This window comes from Pelodiscus sinensis, chromosome 23 (genome assembly GCF_049634645.1).
Source record: "Pelodiscus sinensis isolate JC-2024 chromosome 23, ASM4963464v1, whole genome shotgun sequence".
NCBI lineage: Eukaryota > Metazoa > Chordata > Testudines > Trionychidae > Pelodiscus > Pelodiscus sinensis.
The window spans coordinates 11,645,719-11,656,132 of NC_134733.1; the positions used below are offsets into that span (position 1 = coordinate 11,645,719).

Sequence of the window (10,414 nt, forward strand, 5' to 3'; positions counted from 1 at the left end):
GGAAGGGACCTCAAGAGGTCATCGAGTCCAGTCCCCTGCCCTCAAGGCAGGACCAAGCTCCGTCTACACCATCCCTGACAGATGTCTATCTAACCTGTTCTTAAATATCTCCAGAGAGGGAGATTCCACCAGAGAAGCTCTCGACTTTCCTAGCTTAGGGGGTGGGGGGGGGGGGCAGCTGGTCTTTATGAAGGGGGCTGGGAGCAGCAAGATCAAAGGTCTGAGCTGGCACCTGGCCTGGGCTCATGGGCAAATCCCCACCTCAGCGTTAATGAGACCAAAGCCCCGCAGGGTTATTTCTTGGGGAGGGCAGTGGAGGAGTTGGCTGCCGGTTCCATGGTGGAGAAGGAAGCTGCTGGATAAGGTGAGAAAGGGGCATTTCTGCAGGCCGAGGAAGCTGGAGTGCAGCCATTCCTACCGCTGCAGCAGCCGGCTTGGCTCCCACTGCCCAGCCAGTTGTGCCAGGCTCACGGCCTCTTGTGCACTGGGAGCCTGCGACCAAAGGCCGGCAGCTTCAGTACCAGCAGCTAACCCCATCGCTTCCTGCCTGGCCCACAAGCAGCTACCTGTCTGAGCCATGGCCGAGTGGTTGTGAACCCGTCCCGCCTGTGAATGGGAGTCCTTGCAGGTGCCTGCCACACCCTCACGCAGCCAGGACACCCGGCTCAGCTCTTGGGAGATGCACAGAACAATGTTTCCACTGGAACCTGCCTGGCAGCTGGGAGTGAGGACCAAGCCTCAGCTGTTGCATCTGTGGGGCCTGCTCCCTGAGGAGAGTGCTATTCCCACCGGGTTTTCCTACCATTCAAGCTTCGCTGTGCTGCTCTTGCTGCAGCCAGCCCTACAGCCCTATTCCCTTAGGCTGGTCACCTCTGCCCCAGCATGTCTGGCCCTTGGCAGTGGGAAAAAACCCCATCTCCACAGCTCCTGCTATCCCTGGACATCCTCCCGCTTCACCAGCACTTTTCTGGCATCACCACTTATCCCCCTCACCTCTCCCTTTCCTGCCAGCCTGTGACTCCATTCACAAGGTTGTGGTGTCTCAGGGAACAGTCCCTACATAAGACACAGCATCACACAGAGCCATAGCCATGCAGACGGACAGCCTGGTTCAATTACACAGCCCCTAGAGTGGAGACCCGGCTCTGCGTCTCCACTGCTGTCTGTCTAACCTCGGAGCTATTGTGTCCTTCAGGCAAGTCCTATGACTGCCTTACCTCCTGCCTGTCTGCTGTCTCAGCCCCATCTCCCACTGGAACGCCCCAGTTCCTCTTGAGGCCCCATTTGTGATCCCCTGGTTTAGCACGGTTGTTCCCGAAGGGAGCAGTTGACATTTCATCCTGTATCAGGGCACACAAGCTGGCATTGACCTTAACTCCCCAGCTGTCCCAGGGCATGCTGGGAAAGGGAGTCAGGGTGCATAGGTGCTGGACCCAAGGATGCTGCCACACCCCCTGGCTTGAAGCGGTTTTCATGATATACTGGGTTTACAGTTTGGCTCTCAGCACCCCCACTGTGCTAATTTTTCCAGCCTCACAATCAGGGTACTGTATGTCCTGAGATTTCAGGCCTAGGATTCTCGCAGGGAGTATCTGTTTCACACAGCCTAGCTCCTTTCCATTGTGTCTTTTAGGGAGGGAATCAACGGTTTCTTCTAGCACGCCAAGAGATCATCTCACTTTGTGTCTAAAGGACTTGGGGGGTGAGACTGAGGCATCAGGTCCTGGGGGACCCTGTGGTCTGGGTCTCTGTTCATTCAGACAGTTGTGGAGGTGCTTGGGCAGTTAGCAGTTGGGAGGGTGGGGAGAGGACAGAACTTCTAGGTTCTATCCACAGACACATTGTGTCCCATTGGCTGCATCACCACCCTGTGTCTCCCCGTCTGGAACATGAGACCTTACCTGCTCCACAGCGGCTGGTGGAAGGAGAAAGGAACAGGAGGGGCTTCCCCTGAGGAGTGTGCCCAGGGGTGAGGGGTCACAGGTTCAAGGGTGAGAAGAGATGTGACCTTTGGGGCCTGAGATCGCAGGAGGCAGGGGAGAGACGGCGCTATAGGGACTGGGGAGCGGAAGGCAGGCTGCGGTGTCTTTACAGAGCCTTCTGCAGGGCCACAGCCTGTTGCTACCAGGACATCAGTCTGGGCAGAAGGAACCTTCTGGACTACTGCTTGAAAAGGGGCAATAAAGGACAGAGCAGGGGAGAAAGGGGGACACAGAAACAGCAGGAACCTAAAGCAGGGGTCATCGGGCCAGGAACAAGCCCCATAGATGCTCCAAGTCTGCCCAGCCCAGCTAAGCCTCTGCTTTCCTCCTTAGCAGTGAAACCCAAGCGTCCTCCGGCTGGGATCCTGTAGCCTGGTCCTGGGGAAGTTCCCAGACACCAGGAAACCAGAGGTGCAAGAATGGGAGCCGCGAGCACTGTGGGGGGAGACAGGGTTGAGCTGCAGAGATCTAGACGCAAACATCCCAAGTACTCGGGGTTGTTTGGATTCCGGTCCAGGCCCATCTGTAACCATAGGGAATGGGCTTTGACCCACATGGCCCCCAGGGTACAGGACTGGCTTGCTCTGTTCTGCTAGGCAGTGTCTAGGACCCCAGGAGCAGCCCACCTAGTCGTGGGAGCTGCAGCCAGCACCCAGCCCCATGGGCTGTGGAAAGGTGGGTTACTTTGCTCCCAGCCCCCAGCCTCGCTCCCTCCCCCACAGGTCTTTGCAGCACGGGCCCCTGGAGAGCCCCGGGGCGCTGGAGGGCCCCACTCCAGCAGCCAAGTGTCGATCCCCCTCCAAAGTCTCATTTGCCTGTGCTAGGGACTGGATTGTTTGCGTCACCTGCGGGGCTGGCGAGAGGGCTATAAAAGGGGCTGCAGCCATTGTGTGTGGCAGACCAGAGCCCAGAGACAGCTCCCCCCGCCCAGCCGTCCCCGAGCCAGCGCTGTCGTCCCAGCCTGTCCATCATGCAGCTGGTGGCCAGCCTGGTGTCCGTGCTGCTGCTGGTGTGGAGCGTGAGAGCCAGCGCCTTGCCCGGCGAGGAGCGAGCCGCCGTGGCGAACAGCAGGGTGAGTTTCACGCCTGCCGGGCGGGCGCTGGGGCGGGAGGCCGGGCAGGGGGGACCCTGGTGAGGTCCCCCCTAGTGAGCGCTCCCTGCTCCTGGATCTCCGGGGCTGGAGGGGGGGCGGGGGCCGGGGGCGGCAGACCGCAGGGGGGGCTGCGAATGCAGAGTCCGTGCTAGGAGGAAACTGGCAACGCGAAGACCAGGAGACGGGAAGGAGAAAAGGCGATGGCTGGAGAAATCGGGCGGGGAGCAGGGCAGGAGCAGGGGAGGGGAGGAGAAGGCTGGAGGGAGTCCCTCCTGGAAGGACCAGGTGCCATAGGAAAGAAGGAAGGTAACCGGGAAATCCGAAGCGGAGTGGTCGCGCCAGCATAAAGTCCCTTCGATCCGGAATGGAGTGGCCGCAAGGGAGGCGCGCCAGCGTGGTCCTGGGAGCAGTGTGAACGGTACCGTTCGAGCTCTGCCGGTCAGCCCCCCCCCCACCCCCAGGTAGATACACCCGAGGCGGTGCCACCAACGGGAAGGGGGCTACCAGCCTGTGTCCCCCGCCGCGCGCTCCGCCACCCGCACCTGCGCGCCGCCCGAGCGGCTCTGTGCGTTTAGCTGCGCAACTCTCCCTCCGCTGCGCGGCTCACGCCGCCGAGCGGCTCGCAGACCAGCCTCCCATCCTGGGAACCGGAGGGCGGGAGAGCTGCGCAAAAAGGCCCGGAGTCCCCCGTACAGGCACTAAACTCCTCTTGCGCCTGTGTCTAGTGTCCGGCGTCGCTTTCCCAGCCCCAGCGGCGGTTCCCCATCGGGACCCGACGCTGCGCTTTGGAGAGGGGCGCGCGTCCCGTGAGTCGCGAAGGAGAAGCCTGAGCAGGAGACAGACACGCGCATTGAGATGCTGGGGACCGCATCCCCTTAGCGAGCGGCCCTTCGCTCCGTCTGACCTTTGGGGGCGGCGGGGGCAGGCTCTTTCCCCAGCAGATTCTCGCCACAACCCCAGGCTCTCCCGTGTGTGTGAGCGACGCGTTTTTACGCACAGACCTGCCCAGGCAGGGCGCTGGGTGCCGCGGCTAATGAACGCGAGGGGCGGTTCAGTGGCCGGTCCCTGCCGCTGCGGGAGCGGGGCTTGAGAACCGGTAACTTTCCGAAGTACCTTTCTGGGGCTGGGCACCGCCGAGGCGTAAGCGGCGGTGAAATACACCCCCATGCGCAGGAGCCCCCGGCTGGTGCGCTTGGAAACCAGCAGCCGCTGGACGGAGCTCTCCGGCGGTGGGAGCAAGGGTCGAGCGCACCCGGCTGGAACGGCCGCGGTCTTTAGCTTGCGATGCAAGGCGGCTCTGAGGTCCTTTCTCCCGGCCCCTGAGCCACGCTGGGGCCCCCAGCTATCAGCCCTCTCTGTTCCGCTGGTTCCCAGGGTGCCCGGGCTTCGGCTGGCCCTGCTCAGGGCGAGGCGAATGAGGCCGGCACCCGGTGCCCAGTTAGCAGAGATACCCAGGAGGCGGCCTGCCCTGTATGTGTATGGGGGGGGGGGGGGCTGCTGCCTTGGCCCCCAGCGCCTCAGTTCAGATCTTCCTGCAACTGTTCGGGCTCTGTGGCTCGCCGCTGTGTGCCTCAGTTTCCCCTACTGAATTAGAGGTTATTTCCAAGAAAGAGGGGGGTTAACGTAGCCTGTGCCCCTTCCCCTTTCGTGGCCGCTCCCTGGGAACAGGCGAGCCCAGAGGCCAGCGGGGAGCAAACGCTGAACGCTCAGCGGGGAGATGCTCCTGGGGCCGGGGTCAGGAAGCAACGGAGCTGAGGCTGGTGTAAGTGAGAACAGAATCTGGCCCGAGGCTATTGACAGCAGGCGATGTGAGCGGCTTCATGTCTCTATGGTTCAAGTCATTTGGGAACCCCCCCCCCAAACACACACAGGGCTGCCCCTTTTTTCCTTAGCTCTGGGCACTAGCTGGCTAGAGAGTTCGCAGCATGAAGTTTCCCCATGTTAACATTTCTCAGCATGATGTGTCCCCTCATGGCCCTTCCCAAGTGGGTGCTGGGGCTGCCAGGAAAGGAAGACAATAACCCCGGGGGGGAGGGGTTGTAGCTAGCTGGGTTTGGGGTGAGAGGAGCAGGGGATACTGTAAGGGCAAGAACCACATTTGTTGGCAGTTCTACCGCTGGTATCATGATAACTGCTCAAGATAGTTAAGAACAAAGCAGATCGTGGAGAGCTTCAAAGGGATCTTACAAAACTAGGTGATTGGGCAACAAAATGGCAAATGAATTTTAATGTTGATAAATGCCAAATAATGCACACTGGAAAATTGATCCCAACTACACATACAAATGATGGGGAGTCATTTAGCTATAATCACTCACCAGAGAGATCTTGGAGTCATTGTGGAGAGTTCTCTGAGAACATCCTCAGTGTGCAAGGACAGTCAAACAAGCAAACAGAATGTAAGGACTCATTAAAAAAGGGAGAGAGAATAAAACAGAGAATATCTCATTGCCTCTCTATCCATCCATGGTACGCCCACATCTGGAATACTGTGTACAGATGTGGTCGCCTCATCTCAAAAAATATCTTGGCATTGGAAAAGGTTCAGAAAAGTGCAACAAAAATGTTTAGGGGTTTGGAACTGCTATCATATGAAGAGAGATTAAAAAGACAGGGACTTTTCAGCTTATTAAAGAGGAGACTGGGGGGGATATGATAGAAGTCTATAGAATCATGACTGGTGTGGAGAAAGTGAATTAGGAAAAGTTATTGACTTGTTTCATAACAGAAGAATGAAGGGTCACCAAATGAAATTACTAGGTAGCAGGTTTAAAACAAACAAAGGGAAGTATTTCTTCACACAATGCACAGTTAGCCTGTGGAACTCCTTGCCAGAGGATGTTGTGAAGACCAGGACTTTAACAGGGTTCAAAAAGAGCTAGATATAGATTCATGAAGGTTAGGTCCATCAATGGCTATTAGCCAGGATGGGTAGGAATGGTGTATGTCAAGGGCTGGAAATGGATGACAGGAGAGGGATCACTGGATGATTACCTGTTTCTCTTCCCTTCCTCTGGGGCAGCATTGACCACTGCTGGCAGACAGGATACTGGTCTAGATGGACCTTTGGTCTGACCCAGTATGGCCATTCTTGTGTTCTTATGATACATGCGCTGCTTTCTCAGCCCAGCTGGGCCGGCTGAACAGGCAGTAGAGGATGAATGACGTGGCCTGATGCATGTCTGGGAGCCAGAACTTCCTGAGCTCTCATCCCAACTCTAACAGTGAGGAGTCTTGGGGCACTTTCAAGACTAACAGATTTATTTGGGCATCAGCTTTCACGGGCAAAACCCCCCTTCGTCAGACAAAGTGGGTTTTTGCATTTGACAAAGCGGGGGGGTTTGCTTGTGAAAGCTGATGCCCAAATAAAACTGTTAGTGTTTCAGGTGCCCCAGGACTCCTTGCTGATATAGATACAGACTAACATGGCTACCCCTTTGAGACTCATCCCAGCGCTGTTATTGCCTTGCTGTGTGAGCTTGGGCAAGTTATTGCCCCCTTGTGCCTCAGTTTCCCCATTTGTATGGTGGTGGTAATGACTTCTTCCTGGAGACAGGGTGAGGATTAACTGGCTCCTCTGTCTGTAGAGTGAATGCTGTCCAGGTGCTGAGAGCCCTCAGGCTTAGGAGCCTGTAGTGAGGGAGAAGAAAACATAGGAACTGAGAGCCTGGCTCCATCCCCCTCTTGTGCCTCCCCTGTCTCAGATGAGACCCAGGCTTCCTGACTGCTGAGCATAGAACCATCCAGGGCCCCATGCTAGAGCCTCTGTGCTAGCCCACCCTCCTGTGTGCACTGTTGCCTCCCGTCTGCTGGCTCACAGGCCAAGAGATGCAAGGAGGGGGCTAACTGGGTCTGGCAAATGTCCCTACATCTATCCCTCACCCTCTCCCCTGACCACCTTGATGACCCCAGTGACTCCCCACTGGCACTGTGCAACTGATCAGTGTGAGGTGATTAGCACCCCAAAGTTGCCCCATGGCCTAAGGGTTGGAGCTGGAGTCTGTGAGGTGAAATGGAGAGCGTTAGGCCAGTACTTGCAGAGGGACCTAAAGAAAAGGCATCACCCCTCTCGTGTGCTTTCCCCTAACAGGAGCAGACCAAGACCCGGAAGGACCTGATCCTGAAGATGCTGGTGGGTCTGCTGGATGGGATGGACACGGGGCGTGAGGCCATTCCCCCTGACTTTGAAGAGCCCCCGGAAAGCAGACTGGAAGATGAAAGATCGGCTTTGGGGCGGCTAGCCCAGCTATCACAGCGAGATCGCAAAGCCCCCTGTAAAAACTTCTTCTGGAAAACCTTCACTTCCTGCTAGTCCCAAAACCTTACCCCCAGCGCTGGATCCAGGTCCCCTCAGATTTTCCCCAGCCCCTTTACAACACAAGAACTGTATCAGCATTGTAAATAGCATCCACATGCCAATGGTTTCTGTTTTCTTCAAATGATTTGAGCACTGTTCATTTATTACTCCATTCACAATTAAAGCATGGCTGAGAGGCGCCTGGGGAACATGTGTCTGCTTCTTTGTGCCTGCAGCAACAAAATGCACACACACACACGGGTCTCCTGACACACTCATGGAAGGGGAGCACAGTTAAGGAGGGGGAGCACAGTTAAAAGTTGGGCTGAAAGATGATGGAGGGGAAAGGACACACTGAGGAATATAAGCAGGTTAGTATACCCAAATAGTATGATGATAATACTACCCACAACATATAGTCCAAGCATTTAAGTATACATATTATTAAGCATGAATACAATAATTATGTAGCCCGTATTGGCTTGTACTTTTATTATAATCCTGTTCACTTGTGCTAAGTATGCCATCACATCTTGCATTAGCAGAAGTAAACTTTGGCTTAAGTAGATAGGAAAACTGTCACTAGCAGGACATATTTATGTCTTCTTATAGCAAGAGAAAGGGAGTCACCCTCACAAACTTATTGACGCTGGTATGGGCATGTTTCCGTGCCTTTTGGTACCTGGCATACTAGTGCTCAGAATAAATATATGGTCGCATCATGACCTGGAACACACAGGTTCAGCACAGAAGATAAAGGGATGTATGAGCAACTAACAAGGTAAAAAGCTGATTAATTGAATTCAGTTTCAGGTGATGCCCACCTATAGTACCTTTTCTTGGTGTATCAAGGGAGGTCAATTTGGGGAGAATGCCTTCTGTGTAAGGGAAATGTCTCATCACAGCTGCTCTTCAGAAACTGGGATTGTACAAAACACTTTCCTGCCTCACAATAATAAACCTGACTGACAGTAAGTAGACCTCTTGAGAACATTTTATAACAAACCAGGGTGTGCTTAAGCAATTGATTATACAATTTATCAATGGGCATAAAAGGTAACAGGTGTTTCACACACAAAGAAGCCCAGAACTCCTCTGCTGGAGCCATGGCTGTGGGTACTTCTGGGAGGAAGTTCATACCACTGGGATGCAGTTGGTTCAGGCAAGGCAGTGTCCTAAGGGAATCCCCTCCATGCTCCTAACCAGGATTTTGGAGCAACCAGAGACAGACTTCTCCCCAGAGGCTCCATGCCAAGTTTTACAGTGAGCCCAGTAGACTCTGGAGGGGGTTGCTACAATCAGTCCTGGCCATGTGGCCTGCATAGGGAGCAGTAGTCTGGGCAGCTGTTGGTGGTTTGTTGCTTGTCCCAACTCCCAGTTGCTGGAAGGGATTGTGAAGAAGCACCTAGTGCCCCTGCCCAGCTCCCACCAGACTCATCCAGGCCTTGCCCAGATGGGCATTTACCCTGCCAGCGCTGGCACTGCCTAGCCAGCTGCCTTGGAGCATCCTGGAGCAAGAGAAAGGAGAGCAGAAATACGGAGGTAGGAGGCTAATCGTGTTATAATGGGGATGCCAGAAGGGCATGACTCCAATTACTCCATCAGTTAGGCTGCACTCAGTAAAACTGGCCTTGCCAGAGAGAGGGAACTGAGTGTGGGAGGCAGAGCCTAGCCACCCTCCTGGCCTGCAGGAGGCCCAAGAAGGGGGAAATTCCCTCTGCAATACCAGTGACTGTAAGAAACAGCTTGCATAACAGTCTCTCCTGAGGGCACCACAATAGCCCTGCTACTCACTAAAGCATCAGGTGGGATCACAGGAGTGTTGTCCTGGAGGGGGCCAGGAAATCTAGCCATTCCTCCTCCAGCCAGGACCGATGGGGTGGGGTGCAAGGGAGGGATTGGGGTGAAGCCTAGGTTCCATGTGTCTCTTCCCCCACCTTTCCCCAGGCCTTTGGGGGCATGACCGTGTCAAGAGTGCCCCTGTTATAATGGGGAGTTGGGGGGAGGGTCTATTGATGACATTAGCGATTCATGCACCCCAGTGTGAAATAGGTGAAATAGGGGGCAGCAGCCAGTGCTTGGGGTTAGCAGGGTATCCAGCCCTCCATGCCTTATGCTCTGTGAAGATAATGCCTCCAGCAGTCAGGGCAGGATCTGCAGGTAGCCCTGTCTCCAGTGATCCAGGAGTGAAGCAACCAGCTTAACAGAGAGATGTTTTTTTTCCTTTTCTTCTTCCCCACTCTGTTCTCTGACCCCTGGGCAGAATTGCCTACCTGGCTACTTGTATCATGAGCCCAGAGTGCATTTGGGGGGGGGGGGGAGAAATGGCTGTAATGTCATGTGAGGGAGCTAAGTACTATGTGTTTGTGGTCATGTCTGTCCATCCCAGGATATTTGGTGGGCACGGTAATGTCTTTTGCTGGACCAGCCTCTGTCCGCGACCAGCTTTTGAGCCCTTCACAGTTCTTTGGTGGGTCTGGAGCAGATACTCCCAGGATTTCAGCAAAATGCAAGGTAGAACTGATGGCTTAGCACATGGGTTCCCAAACTGGGGGGTGTGAAGAAATTCCAGGGGGAGCATGAGGCGACCCAGCCACGCACACACCCGTCAATCCCACCCCAAGTTTTACTGCTATTGTTTTGGGCGGGGGGGGGGGCATGAGGGTTTCTCAAAAATCAAAAAGGGGGCGTGATGCCGAAAAGTTTGGGAACCACTGGTTTAGCACATGTTGTAAGGAGGAGAAGTCTGTTGTTTTTGTCAAGGTCCACATTTCTCCATCAAGGCCCCGTCAAGGTCCAGACTTTAGAGAAAATAATGAAAGAAAAATTAAGAATGATGATAAAAAGATGTTGGAATCTGTTCAAAAGCATGGGGGGGTCTGGATTTGGCTCATGGTCCATCTATTGACTACCCCTGTTGTAAGGGACCATTCAAGGTAGAGTGACTCATTAACACCACTGTAATCGGAGAACAAAAGAAGGGGGTGAGTAGGTTACAGATTGTTGTAACAGGCCATAAAGAGAGCTCTGTACTCTTGTAGA

The 10,414-nt window shown here is 54.9% G+C and overlaps 1 protein-coding gene across 1 annotated transcript; it reads left to right on the forward strand.

Moving 5' to 3' along the window:
• Nucleotides 1–2,880: 2,880 nt before the first annotated feature.
• Nucleotides 2,881–7,571, forward strand: CORT (cortistatin). Its single transcript, XM_075906392.1, has 2 exons — nucleotides 2,881–3,054; nucleotides 7,166–7,571. The coding sequence occupies exons 1-2, from the start codon at nucleotides 2,953–2,955 to the stop codon at nucleotides 7,385–7,387; spliced, it is 324 nt and encodes a 107-aa protein (XP_075762507.1). The 5' UTR covers nucleotides 2,881–2,952; the 3' UTR covers nucleotides 7,388–7,571.
• Nucleotides 7,572–10,414: the final 2,843 nt, after the last annotated feature.

Bases quoted from the DNA above. Each gene is read 5' to 3' on its own strand.
- CORT (XM_075906392.1), top strand. From the start codon at position 2,953: ATGCAGCTGGTGGCCAGCCTGGTGTCCGTGCTGCTGCTGGTGTGGAGC. The intron at 3,055-7,165 runs GTGAGTTTCACG...TTCCCCTAACAG, and splicing joins CCGCCGTGGCGAACAGCAGG to GAGCAGACCAAGACCCGGAA.